Genomic DNA, 19,367 nt, shown 5'->3' on the forward strand with positions numbered 1-19,367 from the left:
TGGGCTCATTTTGTTCCTCAGAAATTGTGGGAAGCTCGGCGGCAGCAACCTTCACAAGTGAGAGAGGGAAGCGACAGGGATGAGTAGTTTTCTGTCCCAGGGGATGTACTTTAGGGAGAAGGCCATATAGAAAGAAGCCCTAGAGGCATTTTTAGCGTTTTAATCTAGTAGCCGAGTCAAAGTAAGGCCGCGAGAGGGACAGCAGGCAGCTCTCCTGGTACGCCTGAGGTAGTTCCATGGACCGGTCCTGTCAGAGCCGCCACGAGGGGGACAGAGCTGCCCCTGCCAGAAAGTTGCTTCCCCAAAACCCTTTAGTAGAAGAACCCCTTTCCCTTCATCACCTGAGCCTGGCCGTGTCACCAACGCAGCTCTCGTCCCTCTCAAACCCTGTCCCTGCCGCCGTTGGGGACAACGCCGCCGCCCGCCCGCCTCCGGCCAAGATGGCGCCGCCCCCGCCCCGCCCGCCCCCACAGCGGCCGTGCCGCCCGCCCGGAGCTGAGGCCCGGCTCCAGCCCCGCCCGCCCCGCGCTCCACCGCCGGCAGCACGGGCGGCCGGGCCGCGGCTCGCTCCTCCCGCCAGATCCGCTGCGGTTGATTTTCTTTCCTAGGCGGGCGGGCGCTCGCAGCGCCTTTGCCCGCTGAGGACCCGCGAGATTGCGCCGCTCCCCGCGCTGACTGGCGGCCGGTAGCGTCGCAGGGGTCCCTGCTGCCCCCGCACCGGAGCCGGGTGGGAGCTGGCGGAATAGGCGCTCCGTCCCCACCCCTTCTCTCCAGCGGAGAAGCGGCTGAGGGGGGGAACCTGCGCGCACGGCGTCCTCCGCATTGTGCGAGCCTGCATGGGCACGGCGCGGCTGCGGGGCTCCCCCGAGCCTCACGCCCCCGCTCGCTCTCGCCTCAGCATTACCCGTAACCGCCGGTTGAAGGCTTTGAGGGATGCTTTTGTGCGCGACTGCGGGCGGAGCAGCGGGTAACGACGGAACTAGCGGCAGCTGGGGCTGCGGGTCAGGTCGGGCGCCGCGGTCACCCGCAGCCCTCCCGGCCGGGGAGGCCGAGCGCGATGCTGAATTAGGCGAGTGGAGCCCTTCCAAAGCGCGGGGCCAGGCTTAGCAGTCCCGTAGCCGGCCCGGGGGCCCAGCGGAGCTGGAAGAGCGGGCAGGCGGCTCCCCATGGCGAGCAACCGGAGCATCGAGCTGGAGCACTTCGAGGAGCGGGACAAGAGGCAGCAGCGCGCCGGGCCCCGCCGCGGCGGCAGCGGCTCCGGCGGGGGCGGCGCGGGGCCGCGGGGCAACGGGCTGATCCCCAGCCCGGCCCACAGCGCCCACTGCAGCCTCTACCGGACGCGGACCCTGCAGGCGCTCAGCTCGGAGAAGAAGGCCCGGAAAGCCCGCTTCTACCGCAACGGCGACAGGTACTTCAAGGGCTTGGTGTACGCCATCTCCCCTGACCGCTTCCGCTCCTTTGACGCCCTCCTCGTCGAGCTCACCCGCTCCCTGTCGGACAACGTGAACTTGCCCCAGGGTGTCCGCACCATCTACACCATCGATGGCAGCAAGAAGCTCACCAGCCTGGATGAGCTGGTGGAAGGTGAGGGGGCTCCGGTGGGCCAGGGGCAAGCGGGGCGCAGGCTGTGGGTGGTTCTGCAATGGCATGTTGAGGTCCAGCAAGAGGTGGTGTGGGGCCTGGTGGTGGGCTGCAAGCTGTCCCTGGGGTGGGCTTGTCTCTCACTACTCTGGTCAAAGCTGAGAAAGGTCACTGCTGAAAATCAGCAGCCACAAGACCCCCTGAGGGCAAACGGCCTGGAGTTGCCCGCTGCTGTGAGGTGCGATAGGCCTCATTTTCCCTGTGTGGACCGTCCACTTCTACCATCATCCAGACAAGTGATGTCTGCACTTGTGGGGGTTGACTCTAATGGTAGTTAAGCAGCAGGTACTCTTCTCATCTACAAGGACCATAGTAAAGTTCTTGACTACCTTTCAGTCATCGCCATTTGTAAGGGAGGGAAACGCTGTAACTTAGTTCTCTAACAGTTATTACGCTGTCATTGATGCCTCTCAGTGGCTTAAGCTTTGTGAGAGAAAGCCCCTGTGCTATGAAAAGTCCATATTCATAGAGGGAATTATCTACCTTGTTTGACTTCCAAAACCATTTTCAGAATTGTCCCTAAGTAGCTTTTGATAATGGGACTTAGCTGCTAAGGTTATGTAGACCTTGCAAATCTCAGCAGAGCAACACTTGACTTCTCAAAATGGGGCCAGAAGTACCTTTTTTCCAAATAAAACCTATACCCCTTGTTTGTAGGGAATGATAATTACCAGAACAAAGAGCAGATTTTCCCCCATGTTCTCTCATGATATCTTAAATACAGTTTAAATTCAGTGTTACATGAATCAGTCTTTCAAACATGTTGGTTCTGTTGTGCATGCTCTGAGGTTCATAATCAATTTGCACTTGATGCTTCTCCTCAGGTATCTACCTGGTATCAGCCACTGCAGTCTTCCACCCAGTGGCTCTATATGCCAGGTATAGCTGATTTCCATTGGTGAAGTAGTACCATTTTTAGGTGTTCTGCTGCCTCCTCCTTTTTAGGCTTTCAGCTGTGTATCTTTTAAGCTTTTATTTGGAAACTCCCCTTTTCAAAGCAATGCTGAATCACACCTGGAGAATTTGGTGGCAAAGGGAACCTAAAGATCTTTATATAATCCATCAGTAAAGGCACTGGGAGTTAGGGACCAGCTACTCCACAACATGCAAGAGGAAGGGAAAGGCTACAGCATTTGCTGCATCAAGGGGGTCTTACTCAAAAAAGATATGCATGAAAGTGCACTTTATAATATTGCTCTTCACTGGAAGAATAAAGCAAAACAAATGTCACAATTGAAATTACACTTCCGTGTTTTCTCAGTAAAATAAAAGGGGAAAAAGAGGGTCCCAACTGCTTATTCATCTATCCATGACCAATACAACTCTCGGGAATCTTAAGAAAATCCTGTAGGATTGGAAAAGGATTAGTACGTTCTTCATTTAGCATGCCAAAAACTTTACCAGTGTAAGTCTAATCACCATACAGAGAAAGGAAAGCAGATACAGGGTCGGGAAGAAAACAAACAAGTAGTGAATCCATCATTCCTTGAAATTATCTGAGCTCTTTTCCAGCTGTTTTGTTCTTGAGATGCTGGAAGAGGATCTGACTTGGTTTTATTTTCTTAATTTCTTGTAGTTCCAGCACAGCAAGCTTGAACTTCTGCTCTAGAATAAATACATGAACGTTGGTGATATCCTAAAGCTTGAACTGCAATATCACCAAAAGCAGTTTGGAATGGTGTTGTGTTGTATTGCTTTTTAATATTCAGAAAGGAAAATAAAATTAAAGTGCTGTTGTGCATGCCAGCTACAGACTGAACACCAGACCGAACATGGCCACTTGATGCAATACCTAAATGACTAGTCTGTTTGCACACCATCAGTGTTGTTGAACTGGTGCATGGAGTTACAGTACCATACAGTACACCAGTTCGGGTTGCTGTATGAAGTGAGCAGGTGAGTGCTCAGCCACCCTTGCCAAGCCAGCAAGATCTGCATTAAACCTCCCTCAACTCAAGCCCGTGTCCCTAGCTCTTAGACACTGATGAGCCCCAGTGCAGGCAAGCTCCTTAAGGCCTGTTTGCTCTTTGTCAGGGATATAAAAGCTGGTATGAATTCTGTATGATAAAAGTCCAAATTAGCTGAATTGCATCACTGATGAATGCTTTTTGCAGTTTGGCTGTACTTGGCAATCTGTTTTACCATGTATCATTTTAAGAGGAAAATAGCTAATATACAGACATACTACAGATCTCAAATATTACTGTTACAGGTTGAGTAAGTTAAAAATACGACCAGATCATGCTTGTTAGTCAAAAACTGACAAGCTCCATTTTAAGCATATTGCTTTTTTTAACTGGATTTGACAGTCAAAAAAGCATGCTCTGCTTGACCAGCCTTAGGCAAATACCATTTATATTCCCAGCCCCTGTAGATTAGGGAATATTATGGCTAAGGAGTTTGACAGTTTTCATTGCTTTCTTAGAATGGAAGGAGTGAAGAATTTCGTTGTCTGCTCCTGATTTTGTTTGAGCAGACAGATCCAGAGAGGGGATGGGCGTTGGGAATGTTATGACTTCCTTATAGTTTTCTTTCTTTCAACCTTACTGTCAGACATTACATGACTTTTGAATAGGAGATTCCATGTGTAAGTTCATGTTTTCCCTTCAATAGCTATAACGGAATAATAGCTTCATTTTTATTCTCTACCAAAGTTAACCAATTAAGTATTTGTCTAATTCCTTCAGTTTTCTTTGAAAATGTAAGCTTCCTAAAGCATGACACAATGGTAATAGTAAGAATAGTAAGAACCATGCAGTTCTTTAGTGCTGAGGTTTGCGTTTTAATTGATGTTGTCATGCTCTGTGTCACTGTCCTGTGCTTTCATTGTTTTGGTAGTGAAAGACGTGGAGAAACCTGATTGTTAAGGTCTGCTGCAAAGTTCAGACACGTTGTTGGATTTTGAGAGAGAAAACCAAACGTAGACTCTATTCCTAAGAAAAGTCAGGTTGATTTGGCATGTGGTAGGGAGCTTTTCTAGTTCCGTGGGTAGGAAGCATTGCTAAGAGTCTTTTGTTCTTTCAACTGCAATGCTTAATTCATACAGTCCTTTATAAAACGTCAGTAGTTTTGTCTGCATGGTTGTGCAAGCAATCAACAGGCACCTGTAGGAAAGTCTTTGGGCAGGAGGTGGGAAGGTTCTGAGCAGGGCAGTCCTTATGCATGGCTAGGACATGTAGCACAGCACAATATCTGCTTTAAAGAAATGGGCTCTGCCACACTAATACAGAGTAAAAGAATGTTTTTGAAACAAGGTATTGAACAATCCATGTATTTTCTGCCTTAGACCATTGTTATTGTTACTGCATGTTACATTTTAATCCTGCTTAAGTACCTATGACTCTAGTCGATGCGCACTGTTACATTAGGTCAAGAATATCTTTTCTTTTGTCAGGGCAAGCAGATGGTGACACCAAGTAGGCAGTTTGTATTTTTGCTTCTTTCAGAAGGTATGATTACCTTCCTGTGCTAAAGCCAAAAGCTGTAATGCTTTAAAAAGAAGCAAATGCAGCAGATTTAACAAAGAAGGTTAAAAAGGAAGGACAAAGAAGGATTAAAAGACATTAAAAGCATATGCTTCCAAATTCTTCACTGTAATAAAACAAAACAAATGTCACAATTGAAATGCCATGTTCGAATCACTGTAGTTACACAGTCCTGGAGCAATGGCGTGTGAATGTGAAATACGGAAGTTAACTTCCCATGCAAGCAAAATAAAATGGTTCCACCACTGCGCGTTGCCTCGTTTCAGGGACGGGAGAAATGTAATTTACCTGAAAAGAGTTATTTATTTACTGTAAAGGAGGCATGTGGTATTAAGCGGGTTTGATACCTTAACAGGTGTCCTTAACTGTCTTCTGAAAGCTTTTACCCTGCCTGAGCAGGGGGTTGGACCAGATGACCTCCAGAGGTCCTTTCCATCTTCAACTGTTCACTGATTCTGGGAAAGCTTGTAGGAAGCTCTTATCTGAAACTCCTGACTAAATAAACTAAATAAATAAAGAGAACTAGGAGCTAGAGAGAACTAGTCATCAGCTAAGATCCTGGTTGTCATTCCAGGTTTTAAAAAGTGTATGGGGAACTAAAATGCTGTAGATGAGGAAAGATCGTGACTTACGCAGGGTTATTGGAGATGACTTGAAAGTGAAGGAATCATAAGAAGCTGATGAGGAAGGAAGTTCTGTGAAAGAAAGGAAGGAAAGAGAGATCTAAATAACCTAATCCTTCATAAAAGGGGTTGTTCTATTTTTAGATCAGTTCTTTTATATATGCTATAAATATGCTGTTCTGGAAAACTGCTCGGCTTTGTGTTACAGAACACAAAAAGGGTACTCTCCTGTGATTCCAAAAGTTAGAAGGTTAGTAGCGCTGATAACTGCTGTGCTATACTAAATAAGCAACCCTTGAAACTAATGAGTTCCACCAGAAGAAGCTGAGGAACGTGCAATGGATACATGAAATATACCTAGAAACCTGCCGTGTCCTATGTGCTTCACAGGGGAACACACATTCAAAAATAGGGAGACTAATGGTTTTCTTTCTGTAGGGATGATTTTTACCTGTGTCAGCTGTATCATTCTCTGTTATGCGGTGTGTCATTTAAAAATTGGATGCTTTACGTCTCTGAGGAGATAGTTGTTAGTGCTCGTTAACACCTTGCAAAAAGCAAGCCAGAAAACCTTGTTCAGAGACTTTTGTTTCAAATATCCTGACTCAGGATTTTTGAGTGTTGTACATTTAATTTCTTCCTTACGTTACTTACTACATGGCGTATACACAGTTTGTTTTTTAACCTAATCCTAAGGAATATGAAATATCTACAAGTCTCTCGCAGTCTGTTTTTAAGGAGACTAAAAAAGTCTGAATGTTTCTAGGCTACTTGTAAAATGCCTAGCAGTGGGGTTTCAACTCAAAAAACTTGTGCTGTGAAGAACCCCAAGTTATCAGGCAGCCAGGTTTCCTCAAAACTGCACATAGTTGCAAGTGATGTAGACTTGTGGTACAAAAGGACAAGATGCATCCTTCTTTTCCTATCAGTACCTAAAATTGCATGACTGAATTTTGTGGAGTTCACATACACCCTACTTTATTTATCCCTGCATTAATATCTTGAAAGGTGAGCTAGACACATTTTCTGTGAATGACAGTGTTGAAGAAACAGATGGCAAAAGAAAACCTTTGTAGATGAGATTTTAAGTAAGCAAAGCAGTATTTAGGCAAATGATGGTCTATGGTCAATCTGACTGATAAATAACCCATGTAATCTTGTTTTCTCTTTTATCCATTCTCTGTGTTCATCAAGTGTATTTTACTGTTGGGAGGGAATGGCACGTATTATGTTTAGACTGTTTGAAACCGGAATCCTTCTACAGTGTACTTGAACTGCATGTGCACAGCACACACACAGGTCTTGCTTCCTGGATAGTGCATCTTGTTATTAATGCAGTACAGGTAAATTATTTAGAGGCAGGTAATGTTTCCTTGTTAACAGGCAATGTTTCATGTCTTCTAGTTGTTTTTCTAATGTTAATAAGACATAAAGAATAAGAAGTAAACTTATTCCATGTGTTGATTATATGGTGACCCAAAATATCAGCAGATATTACTCGGTTTAAGTGAACATATGCCCCATTTGAGGAATTTTTGGTAGTAGCACGATTTCTTCATGGAAGAATTGACACTTTTAGATTGCTCTCAGTACTGTCATGAGGCATCGGATGGATGGCACATATGCTCTGTTGAAATTATAATGCCAATTTATAAGGAGGTTTCATACTTCTGCCAAAACTGCGCTGCAGCCTGGTTAAGCTTCCTGCTGTAGAGTAGTTTGGCTGTGTTGAGTCCCAGCTGTAGCCTATATCTGTAATTCTTGCATTTCTTTCTGTGTTAAAAAAAAAAGACAGTATTGTTTAATAGATCTTTCTACTTCATTAGTCTATAGTTTACTTCTTTACCTGCAAATCTCAATGTAGTATTAGTGACAAACTTCACAATCTGATCTAAAAAACTATGGAGCTGATTAATGTTAATGCTATGTTGTAAGCTAAAGACATGGTATTTATTTCCAGTAACGTAATTGCTGTAACTATGTGACAGTTAAGGCTAGTATGCATTAGCTTTAAAATCTTTCAAGACTATAAATGGAAAGTGGGCCTTCAAACCATAAAATTGACCATACCAAAGTCAGCAATGTAAATATCTGAAGTACTGTTTATCCCTATTTGTGGAGTGGTGCCAGCTTTCTAGGGCTGGTACAAATGACAAAAAAAAAAAGCTACAGACTGATCAAAATGCATTTTCTACTTTGGAGGATGGCTAAAATAACAATTTAAACAATAGCACAATGTTCAAAAATTAATGCCTGCTTATCACGGGGTGGTGTTTTCTTAGGCATGCTTTTTGGATACACCATTCTGGAAGAAAGTTTCCCATAGTGAACTTTATAGGTGTGATTCAACTTACCCCTGCCATTTTTTTCTCTCCCTTAAATATTTTCTTCTGTTGAATAATCAATCATACATCCCTATTAAAACAAAAAAATCAATGTTTAACTTATTCCTAGAAAATCGTTCTTTATGTGGAAAGCAGCAATTGGTTTCCTAATTATATTTTGTTTCTCGTATTTTTTTGTTATTTTGCAAAGTTCTCAGTAGAACTTACAAACTGTGGGTGAAGTCTGGCTGTGGTGAAATCATTAGAAATTTAAGTAGCAATTTCAACAGAGTAAAAATGTTATCCTTTAAGTCACGAACCAAGCAAGTCACTCAGTGCATGTATTTTCTCACAGTCCTTGCTCTAATCCTGACATGTGTGCCTGCCTTGCAGGTGTAATAGTAAAATCTTTTTTCCATGTAAAACCTGTGTTACTAAGTTTAGTTTATATGTCTGGTATAAGAAAGCAGGCATGGAATTAAAAACACCAAGCAATCTGTAATATACTACAGTTCTCAAGTAATTACCGGAAATTTTGCAATAATTTTTGCCAGCTACTTTTTTGGTTTTGTTTTTTAAAAGCTAAAAATAGTTTATGCTTCAACTTAAGGCTTGGCTAAATGCAGCTGAAACAAGTTATTTGAAATTTGTTCTTTTAAGGTATTATGTTGTTAAGTTGAAAACACTTCCTATTTTTTTCATCAGAAAAAAAAGAAAACTAAGGTCTCTGCTTAAAGGAAAAGAAATAATAAGAAGAAAACGGTAGTAAGTGAGTATTGCAACCTATTCAGATAATCAAGAAATTATTTTATTCGTGCATCAAGCAAGGAAACTAGTAGAAGGCAAAGATTTATTTTTTGGATTAATACTGACTAAAAATTTTATAACGGGACAATTTGTGCTGTCCTAAAGGGTGTTATAGTGCAACTCTGACAGATAGTAGATCGCACTCCATGATAGTATAAAGAAAATAATCTGTTATGATACATGTCTGTAGAAGACAAAGCTATCATACCATATTGAGACTCTTCTATGGTAGATACTCTAGCAAGGGACCTTTTGTTCTCTCCCTGTACTTCTTTATGTAAAGCAATTAATTTATTTCAAATTGGAGAGCCTGTTCCTGAATAGCCTTAATTTTGAGGAGGTTTTGTGGTTGGTTTTTTGTTTTTGTGTTTTTTGTTTGTTTTTGGTTTTTTTTTTTTTTAACTTCGTTAATTTAAACTTCAGCCCTGAGGTTTAACTTTGAAATGTCTTGTGTGCATTTTGGGGTTTTTTTTAATGGTCTAGGAAGTGCGTTCTTTTTGAGATTGAAAGGGTAATTCTGAACATGCTCAATGATGGTGAATTTTGAGGTACCTTGTAGTGCTGATTGCTGGAACTTATTTCACTCTTTTGCACACAGCTGGACAGGCTGTACTGAAGAGTTCACTCTGAGGTGATAGGTGACTTCATGTACTGAAGCTTATGTAAAATCTTTGAGATGCTAGGGGCACTCAGTGTGGTTAGAAAGATATTCTCATGCATAAGATGCTGTCAGGTTTGTTATATATATTATAGTTATGTATATTTATATATAAATTATTATCAGAGGATGATTAAATATTACCAAAGTCTTACACAGATCAATAAATGTGAAAGCAAGTGGCCAGGGACTTTCTGAAGTTGAATGCCTAATATTATGCACCCAGAATAATGACTAAATTACCTTCTGTTCATTTTTTTGTAGCAGAAAATAATATTTGGCATTCTTAACCAACATGCGCACACAAAAAACCGAAGTCACTTGCTAGGTGCATCCATAAGAAGTTTAGCATGCAATTGTGGAAAAAATTGTCCTAAGGGTTTGAGTGGGGTAGAGTTAATTTTCTTCATAGTAGCTAGTTATGGGCTCTGTTTCGGATTGGCACTGAAAACAGTGTTGATAATAGAGGGATGTTTTAGTTATTGCTGAGCAGTGCTTACAGAGAGTCAAGGCCTTTTCTGCTCCTCACACCATCCCTCCAGTGAGTAGGCTGGGGATGCACAAAAAGTTGGGAGTGGACACAGCTGGGACAGCTGACCCCAACTGACCAAAGGGATATTCCATACCATATGGCGCCATGCTCAGCATATAAAGCTGGGGGAAGAAGGAGGAAACGGGGGGATGTTCAGAGTTACGGTGTTTGTCTTACCAAGTAACCGTTATGTGGGATGGAGCCCTGCTTTTCTGGAGATGGCTGAATACCTGCTTGCCGATGGAATGTAGTGAATGAATTCCTTGTTTTGCTTTGCTTACGTGTGCGGCTTTTGCTTTACCTATTAAACTGGTTTTGTCTCCATCCACAAATTTTCTTTCTTTCACACTCCTGAATTTCTCCCCCCACCATCCCGCTGGCAGGGAGCGAGCAAGTGGCTGTGTGGTGCTTTGTTGGCGACTGCATTCTACTTCACACAGTAAACTGGCTGTAGACAAGAGAATAACAAAATGATCATCAGTTATGTTAGTAAGTCTATTGGTATGAATTAGAATTACCAGCTTCTTTGAGATGCTTCTTATTTGGCAGCACTGTGTTTAGAGATAGACAGCTTCATGGCTTATTAGAAACTGTTCAGAAAATAAGCATAGTCTTTTGAATCTAGTACTAGAGGATGTAGAGGGGGAAGCCTTTGCTTTCTGTTGCAGCTGAGCTGCTGTAACAAAACTTGAATATCATGCTATTTCATAGTACCAGGATAGGTGAGTGAAAGGTCTCTGAAAACAGCTGTTGAAGGAGAACTGTCCATCTATTTCAAATCATAGTGTAATTTAGTTTGGAAGGGATCTTCTGAAGTCATCTCATCCAATGTCTTTTTCAAAGTAGGCCTGACGAAATCAGATCGCTTGGAGACTTTTTGCAGTTCAGCATGTAGTTCTGGGGCAGCATAAGCTTCTAGGCCACCACAGTTCTTCCTAAGCTGTGTGGGGTTTTTTTTCGCCTACCTGTAGATTAGTGCTAGTGTGCATGCAGCTATGTGGAAATCCCATTCAAGGAGTTTATGGACTGAAAACAGCTCACTTTTCTTTGCTCATTTTTGCGGAAAGCGGAGTCGTCTGGTTTTATCTGTATTGGTTTCTGATTTGTGCGTCACTTGGTCTATGAATGTGAGGAGGAATGATGTGGATGAGTAAAGAGGAAGAATAGAGGCAAAGCACTGACATCCATAAAACCTCACACCAAATTGTTTCTTTGTACCTCAGCCCCAGTGATGTTTGTGGACGCAGAACTGCCAAACTTTCCCAAACAAAATTATTGTTAACTTAATTATAATTGTTTTCTTTCAAATACAGCAAGTAAACGTTCAAGAAGGTTTAAATACAAGATAAATTAGAATTTATATGGGAAAAGAAAAATGGAAAAAGTCTGTCAGATCATAGTAATTCTTTGGGGGTTTGAAAGTAGTTTACTATCTTGCTTTTAGAATAAGCTGTACAATTTCTAAGCTAAATCAGCTCTCCAAACGAGTTAAGAAAGTAAAAGTATTGTTTAAAAGTTTTGTAGTATGTATCTAAACATAGGTATACATTTTGTAACTTCTACAATACTGTACAATAGAGGTATGTGTACTCTTTATTCTTCTTGCTGTGAGTATAGGAGGTGAGTTTGGTTTGTTCCACCAGTGACCTTGAGCGTGTAGCTTTAATATTAGAACAGGCTAAGCTTTTTAAGATACAAGTAGTTCTGCCTGGAGGAATGGTGTGTTCCATCAGTTTGGAACCTTTGAGCCTTGCATTATGTCAAGGAACGGAGAAATGTAACAAATTCCTTAGGTCTGCATCATGGCTGGTGCCACTTACAATAATTTGCTGTAAGGGTGTGTATTACTAGCCTGTGATAACATTTTTTTGTCCTCTGACCTCCCTTTCATGTCTTTAGGAGATACTGGCAGTGTGAGCTTTGAATTAGGAAAGAAATTAAAATGGGGAAGTGGTAGATGCCTTTCCTATACTTGTAGTCTCAAAAGTCTCATTTGTGGCCTCAATAGGTGTTTGGTCTAAAAAATGTTGAACTGAATACATTTCAACAGTGTATCCTTGGTAGAAAGTAATATATTCCTGGTAAATTAATGTGTTCTTCAGGGCAAGGATCTCAAGAAGCTTGAATTTTATTCTGTTAAAACTTGCTCCTTTTAAAATAATTCATGATTAAAGATAGGTATGTGTGTACACATCTTGAAGTATATACTTGAGTATATAGGGAAGGACCTGCATATTTGCTGTAGGAGAATGCTCTTAATGTTGTATATTCTGAGCTCAAGTAATTTAAGTATTTGCAAAATGACTCTGCAGTCAGAATTATGATCCAAAGTAAATGGGAAATATCTTCAGCCCCCTCATTACCCTTTATTGTTTTTTTTATTTCTTAACCAGAGGTCTTTTGAAACCTGTTCAGACCATTCTATGGGAGTGTCATTTGGGTGGAAAGCTCTGATAATTTACAGTCCTCCATTTAAAATGGCCTGCAGTTGAAATACCGGAAGATCACTCCTAAAAAAATTGTCTTTTTTTTTTTTAATTGACAAAAAATAGCTGCAAACCCTCTTAAATTATGAAAATGTCATCTTCTTTCTAGGTGAAAGTTACGTATGTGCATCCAATGAACCGTATCGCAAAGTTGATTACACCAAGAATGTCAATCCAAACTGGTGTGTGAACATAAGGACTGGGTCCACTCGATCCTTGACATCTTTGACATCTACAAAGAGTGAAGTGAAGGAGAGTAAAGACTTCATTAAACCCAAATTAGTGACTGTTATTAGGAGTGGAGTAAAACCACGGAAAGCTGTGAGAATTCTGCTGAATAAGAAGACTGCTCACTCCTTCGAACAGGTCTTGACTGACATCACAGAAGCCATTAAGTTAGATTCGGGTGTAGTCAAGAGACTTTGTACCCTGGATGGAAAACAGGTAGGAGAATAAATTGCTGTGGCCATCTAATAATTATGAGTTAATCTAAGCTTCTTTAGTTTTGTAACGAATTCTTGTTACTGTGTATGCTTTAACCTGCTTCTGAATAAGGACAGCTTAATAAATGGCAACTTTAAAATTTTTTATTAAAATATTAATATCTGAAAGACATTAAAATTGTTTATAGTACAAAAGAAGTTGACCACTTTACATTCTAAGTAAAAAAAATAAAAAATGTATTTTTTGTATACTAACTCTGTTGCATTGCTAAAATAAGTGCCTGTTGATTAAGTAACACAGTTTATTAGAAACATTTGAAAGCAAACTTGTTAAAATACATATATGTTTTCAGAAGCAGGGTCGTGTTTTCAGACAGTTACATAGGTCTGAGCAGTATAAGAAAAATATTGCTGTCTCTTTCCGTTTCACTTCCACGGATTGCTATTTAAGTAGGAAAAGGACTGAACTGTTGTTCTGGAGGTAGTAACTGACATGACAGAAGGTCAAGAATTTTATCTGAAATGAATAATTCTGGGGGGGTGGTAGTATCTTTATAACTTGCTTTTGCTTTTAGTATTAGCACTGCAAAAACATGCTGCCAGGATTGATGATGCGGTAGGTCTTTTACTCTCACTCCGAAATACAAAGGAGTGGTTCATAGAATGTTCTGCTGCACCAGATAAAAGTGTTGGGGAATACATTTGCTGTTGATCAGTCAGGTTAATAATGACTCAGCCCTTCATGGAACAGGATTTTGATACTTTTATTTGACACTGATGTGGAACTCTGACAGCATTGTGACTTTAGTAATACAGAGCAACACAGGCTGCAAAGTAGATCACATTTAGTATCAGATACCTGGGCTATTGTACTGTTGACTAAACATTAGGATCCTTGTTCATTCAACAGGTATTTTTGCACACTTTCAATTGTGTTCAAATAAATGTGGGAATTTTTATTGTCAAGCTTTTTATAATGGTTGTAATCCTGTAGACTACTTAAAAAGCACCTTTTTGTGTTGAAAGTTGCTAGCAAATGTATTGCAGAAGTGCGCTTTCTCTGTTTGTCTCGATATGAGGTCTGTCTCTCTGGTTATGTTCTGTGTGCTGTGGATACACTTCTTATAAGTAAGTACTTGAACTTACTCTGTTCTTTGGTATTAAATATAGCGAGGCAAATGCATCACTGAGACTCTTGGTTTTCAGTATTTGGCGGTACTATAATGTGCTCTGTAGTTCTTCTAATAGGTTTGATTTTTAATGAGATTTGTTAACAAGATTTGTTCAGAGAGAATCCTTTCTAGGAACATCCAAAATGTGATGTAGTCATGTTTAATTTAATTCATAATAAAATAGCTTTGAAGATATTTATTATACAGTAATTAGGCTCTTCTGCCCATGAAGTCTTCTGTTACTGTCTCAGATAAGATGATTTTAATCTTCTCAAGCAAGTAGACAGAAAGAGTCAGGAAAGGAAACTGCAAAAACTAGGATTCTCAGTTCAGATTCACCTCTTCCATTGCATTGTTAATACAGTAGGAACTCACTGGTCTGCACTGATGTGGAAGACGCAGTAGTGCATCAGGGATCAATAAAATTAATTAACATTAAATCTCTCATATGTTTCTTGCACATTACTGTCACCCTGTCACAAATGGAGTGATGCACTTCACTCGTAAGAGTGAAGCAGCAATATATTTATTGATATAAACCAGCAATTTAACAAAATTTGATAGTAGATGGGACAGTGGTTTAACAATATTTGATGGCAAGGTGTACTTGGTTATTTACTGCATAGAGGACAAGGTCAGTCAAGACTGTAAGGGAGACCTTCTTGTTGAGTCACAGGTTTCAGAGGATTCCCTCGCTTCCTAAACTGCTTCTCAGAGAGAAGTCTAGGTGTGGCTGAATCCAGTCCTAGTCCCAGACATGGTCGACAGTTTATGTCTAAAGGGTTATATGTGCACAATCGGTCTACGATACAGTCTTAGTAAAGCTTCAAATTTTAGCATGCCATTCGTCACTTACTGAGTATCTGTTGTGGCAGGGAATCTCTCAACCTCAAGGTGTAACCTTGAGAGGCATCCCTACTCAAGGGGAGATCCTGGTGTGCAGCCCGCTGCCATGCAGGAGAGCGCAAAGGGCTCTTGGGCTGTTCACTATTTATAGTGGTAAGATGATTGATTTATAGTCATATTTGCGTATCGACCACAGTATCAGTACAGTATGTGGTTAGGTGAGTGCATTGCCATAAATTAGCCCTTGGCTATTGTGGTGTTATCTGTCTCCCTCGAACCCATTTTGAGCCAAGTGTAGCCATCATGCACCCACTGTGACCACCATGGGTGGTTATCTCTTGGGCAGGGTTACAGGAGGTGAAGGTCAGGTTCAGGGGTTGGGGGGGGAGCACACAGTTACACACCCATGGTGGATGATGGCTGTCTTCAATCCACAATGAGGATGACCAATCATTGGTAATGCTTCAAAATAAGTGTAAGATTTCTAATTGCTGCAGTACCTCCTCCTGCCTTTTGATGGTAAAGGCAACGACCAAACTTGGATTGCAGATGTAGGTGTTGTCCAGAAGGATCAGGTAATCCCTAGTTCTCACTGCGAACAGCCTGCAAATTGCTGCTTATTACAACTGCCTCTCTGTGTAAACTGTTTCAGCAGTAGTAGTGCATAAAAGTGGGGACCTCCCTTCCATTTGGAAAAAAGGCCTTTTGCTTTTCCATAGGCTTTGTGAAGAAGCCTTTGGTCCCTAGTGCAATCTTGATTCAAGCGGTCATGGGATATAGTGCCCCACATAGAAGACCTAGGCTTTAAACACCCTGATAATAAAACCCTCCGTCTGCTTATCTAGGAGGACAGAAACTTCTGGGGCTTTTTTGTTTGTTTCTTTTTCTCCAAAGTGAATGGCTGACCCCAGTTTTAGGCAATAGGGATTTTTTTTTTTCTTTGTTTGTTCCTTGCTGGTATATGTAGAGGTTGGTGCCCAAGGGCTTTGTGGGGTTTGGCAAATGAAGAGTTGCTTTGCTGCCAATTACCAATTGGTGGAAATTTCTGAGCCTATTTTCTCTAATGTAGTAATTGCTTATTCTTCTGAATCTGCTAGGAAGGCAGATCTTTTATGTTCATTGTAGTGTTGGCACAGCTTGAAAGGCAACCATTAAAAAAAAAAAAGAGGCATTTTGTAAATGGCTATGTTCCTATAAATGTAGCTTTTGTGTTTCTCAGGGTTTTGGTTTTTTCTTTTTCCGTCTCCTTCATATTTTTATCTCCAAGGAAATACATATTTTTTGCATTTTTTGTGGGTGAATACGTTTAGGTTGTATTTTCTGTTTAATACGGAATTGATGCTGAAATTCAGGTGTTTAAAACATGCATGTATAAAATTTGTATCCTTTTATTAGGGATTGTGTTCTTCTGTTAATTTCTGGGGCAATTTTGTTTTCCAATAGAACTATTTAACATGTGTAGTAAGAAATGACCATGTAACCAGTGACGTATGAAGAAATCTTTTTAATTTTGATCAGTACAACAGAAAAAACTCAAAACAGTTTTTATTTACTCTTCTGACTTCATTAATCTTGACTGTAGCAACATCTTGATTATCATAGTAACACAGAGAATAACATCCATGTCAGATATTTTCCTTGATTATTGTGTATGAAGACAGTCAATTATCTAGCTTTTAATTGTAAGATTTTATAACGTTTATAAGGTTTCCTTTTTATCTTCAGTTTCAATATGGATGCTGTAACTTAGCGCATTAGTGCTTTGTAGCCTCAAGTACAGATTTATTTATTTTTTTAACTACACTGATGCAAGGCTGACTTTTGACTTTCAGGCTGTTGAGCAACCAACTTTTTTTACCTCCCAATACTTTTGTGATGGTTTCTACGTGAGGAAAAATATTCCTGTAAAAGTAACTAGACTAAACTCTGCAGTGCAGGCTTCTGCTATTCCAGTCTTTGTGCTTCTGACATTGAGGTTTGCCTAATATATTTGCTTGACCAAAGTGTTTTCCTTACTTGGCTGCATTTTTCCTTTCTGTTCTTTGCTGGAATCTGTCACTGTCCTACTGTGAGGCAAGGACAGTCAGACTGGAACTTCTCCGGTTGGGAAGTTAACCCTTCATCTCAGAAGAGAATGGAGGGTTTCCATCTTGCTAAACAAGCTTCAAGTTTTGGTCATTGCAAAGTGTAGCATAGCAACTTAATGGTAAATTACCTGCATGCACTAATTGTTTAAAAGAATATGGGGGGGGGGTGGGGGTGGAATTTCCTGTGAGAAACTCAGAAAAAGCCATACGGAACTCTGAAGCATGAGTTGACACACAAAAGAAAATTAAATCTTCACTTCAGAAAGACAGTAACTTTTTAAGCTTGCATTCAGATTTGAAGATTTTTAGTAGAGATGATAGCTTCTATAAACTGAATTTTGTTTGCTTTGTAGTGGAAATACTAAGGAGACCAATTGGTGCTATTAACGTACTCATCATAGAGGGCAGAAACCAAAACAAAGGATGAGCAGGAGACATCTCATTTATTAGTACAAACGATATTCCCCATATTCTTGTTTCAGTTCTTTTGGCACATAGACTTCTGTCTTTCTGATCTAAAAATCTCCATTAATACAGTACTTTTACTAGAATCTTAATCTCAGTGAGAGCTGACTATTTAGTACTGAAACACGTTTTAGAACATATGAATTTTGGTTTTCTCAGTTTTCCAGTTTTGTCTGCGAAGTCATACTTGGATGAGAACTGCAATAAAATTATTTTTTAAAAAAATTAACTGGGTTGTTTTAGCAAAGATTTAGCTTTAGTTCAATTCTCTCCTACCTAATGACAGTGGAAAGACTATGTGGTTTTCAACTGTATCTTATTCATCAGCAGCATACTTTTTTTTTTTTTTTTTTTAAGGAACTGGGCACTAGGAGTTAGGTGTACTTTTTTTTTTTTTTAAGTGACATTTAATTGTATTGTTACATCACTGTCTGATATCTCATTGCAGGCTGAGAAACAACTGTAATAGAAACTGGCTTCCATGTTAGCAGCACTATGTGTAGTTGAAACCTACTGAAAACAAAAGACTTAGGTCTCAGGCTCTAACCGAGTTATAGGCGTTTTCACAAATGTATTGGAACTAGCACAATTCTAATTTCTGCTACAGGCAACTTTGCAAGAACATAGAAAGCTCCAACTTCTGTGCAGTTCTAGTTCTGCTGAAATTTTAAACAGCCCTTTAAGCGGAAATGTTGCATTAACCTGCAAGTATGAGGGGAAAAAGCCCTTAAGTCCTTTCATTGCTCACAAGTCTTAAAAAGGGCTTATATATTGTTATAGAGTGACATCAGTGGCAGCTGCAAAGTGAGTGATTCTCTGCATTGCAGATCCCACCAAAGTTTGGCATTTGTGGGCAAGGAGTTTTTCCTCATCTAGCTTTAAGACGTTGAACAGTGATGACAGTCCCTGCATTCATCTTAAAGGCTGAGGGTCAGAAGAAGTAGAGTCAACTTTTAGAAAGCAATATAAAGTTTGCCAAACAAACTGCAGCAAACAACTTGGTGATTTGACACTATGGATATGATTGGCAATATAACTACTAAAAGGGTAGATGGATAGAAAGGCTTTTCAGAATTTGTGGTTCATGTTCACAAGAAAAAGCAGGTTAATCGGCTTATTATGTGGCAACTTACACAACTGAGAGTTATGTCTACTCTGTGGGGTAAAAAAAATAATAAAGTAGTCACTGAAGTCTTTTTATTGGTTTGTAAGACTTAAATATCAGCACAGTGTGTGCAACATTGTATGAGAGAATGGGAACAGGGCCATTACCTCTGAGACCTCCTGATGCAGCAGTTGGATAGTGCTGCAACGTTAAGAGTGGAATATCAACTCGAAGGAGGCCTATATATTGTTGGTTTGATGAGGTTTTTTTGGTTTGGGTTTTTTTTTAGTTGACGTGAGTCCACAGATGAATATTGTGTGAGGAAACAATAGAATACATTGATGGAGATGCAATCAGACGTAGTATTTAGATTGTCTTTAAAAGAGAGAGACTAGAACTTCCAAGAGAGACACCTTCCAGGAGAGTAGGAACTAAGTGGCCTCAGAAATTAAATCAGAAAAGATACACACAGTACAGAGGAGGAAAAGAAAAGCTCATACTAGATGTTGTCAAGAACGATGTTTCTCATTCACTGGAGGGACAGACATGAGACAAAACCAATCTGGAAGAGCTAATGGTTACTTTCTAAGGCATAGGGAAACCCTAAAAAAAGAGTATAGAGGACTCCTGTAAGAGTCTAATTGTCCTACAGCTGGTGCTCATTAGATGAGATGGGCGTTCCTAAGGTTGAGC

General features: G+C 40.5%; 1 protein-coding gene across 4 annotated transcripts in view; it reads left to right on the forward strand.

Annotated features, from left to right (window-relative positions):
* The first annotated feature begins 508 nt into the window (after positions 1–508).
* DCLK2 (doublecortin like kinase 2) overlaps positions 509–19,367 on the forward strand; it is an 85,181-nt gene continuing 66,322 nt past the window's right edge. For all 4 annotated transcript variants that reach the window (XR_008466680.1, XR_008466681.1, XM_054203320.1 and 1 more), the window contains exons 1-2: positions 509–1,584; positions 12,666–13,000. Coding sequence is in view for 2 of the 4 variants with exons in the window: in XM_054203320.1 (XP_054059295.1) it covers positions 1,167–1,584; positions 12,666–13,000 (753 nt within the window). In the remaining 2 variants the exon portion in view is untranslated. The remainder of the gene's footprint in view (positions 1,585–12,665; positions 13,001–19,367) is intronic.

This window comes from Rissa tridactyla, chromosome 5, assembly GCF_028500815.1.
Source record: "Rissa tridactyla isolate bRisTri1 chromosome 5, bRisTri1.patW.cur.20221130, whole genome shotgun sequence".
Classification (NCBI taxonomy): Eukaryota; Metazoa; Chordata; class Aves; order Charadriiformes; family Laridae; genus Rissa; species Rissa tridactyla.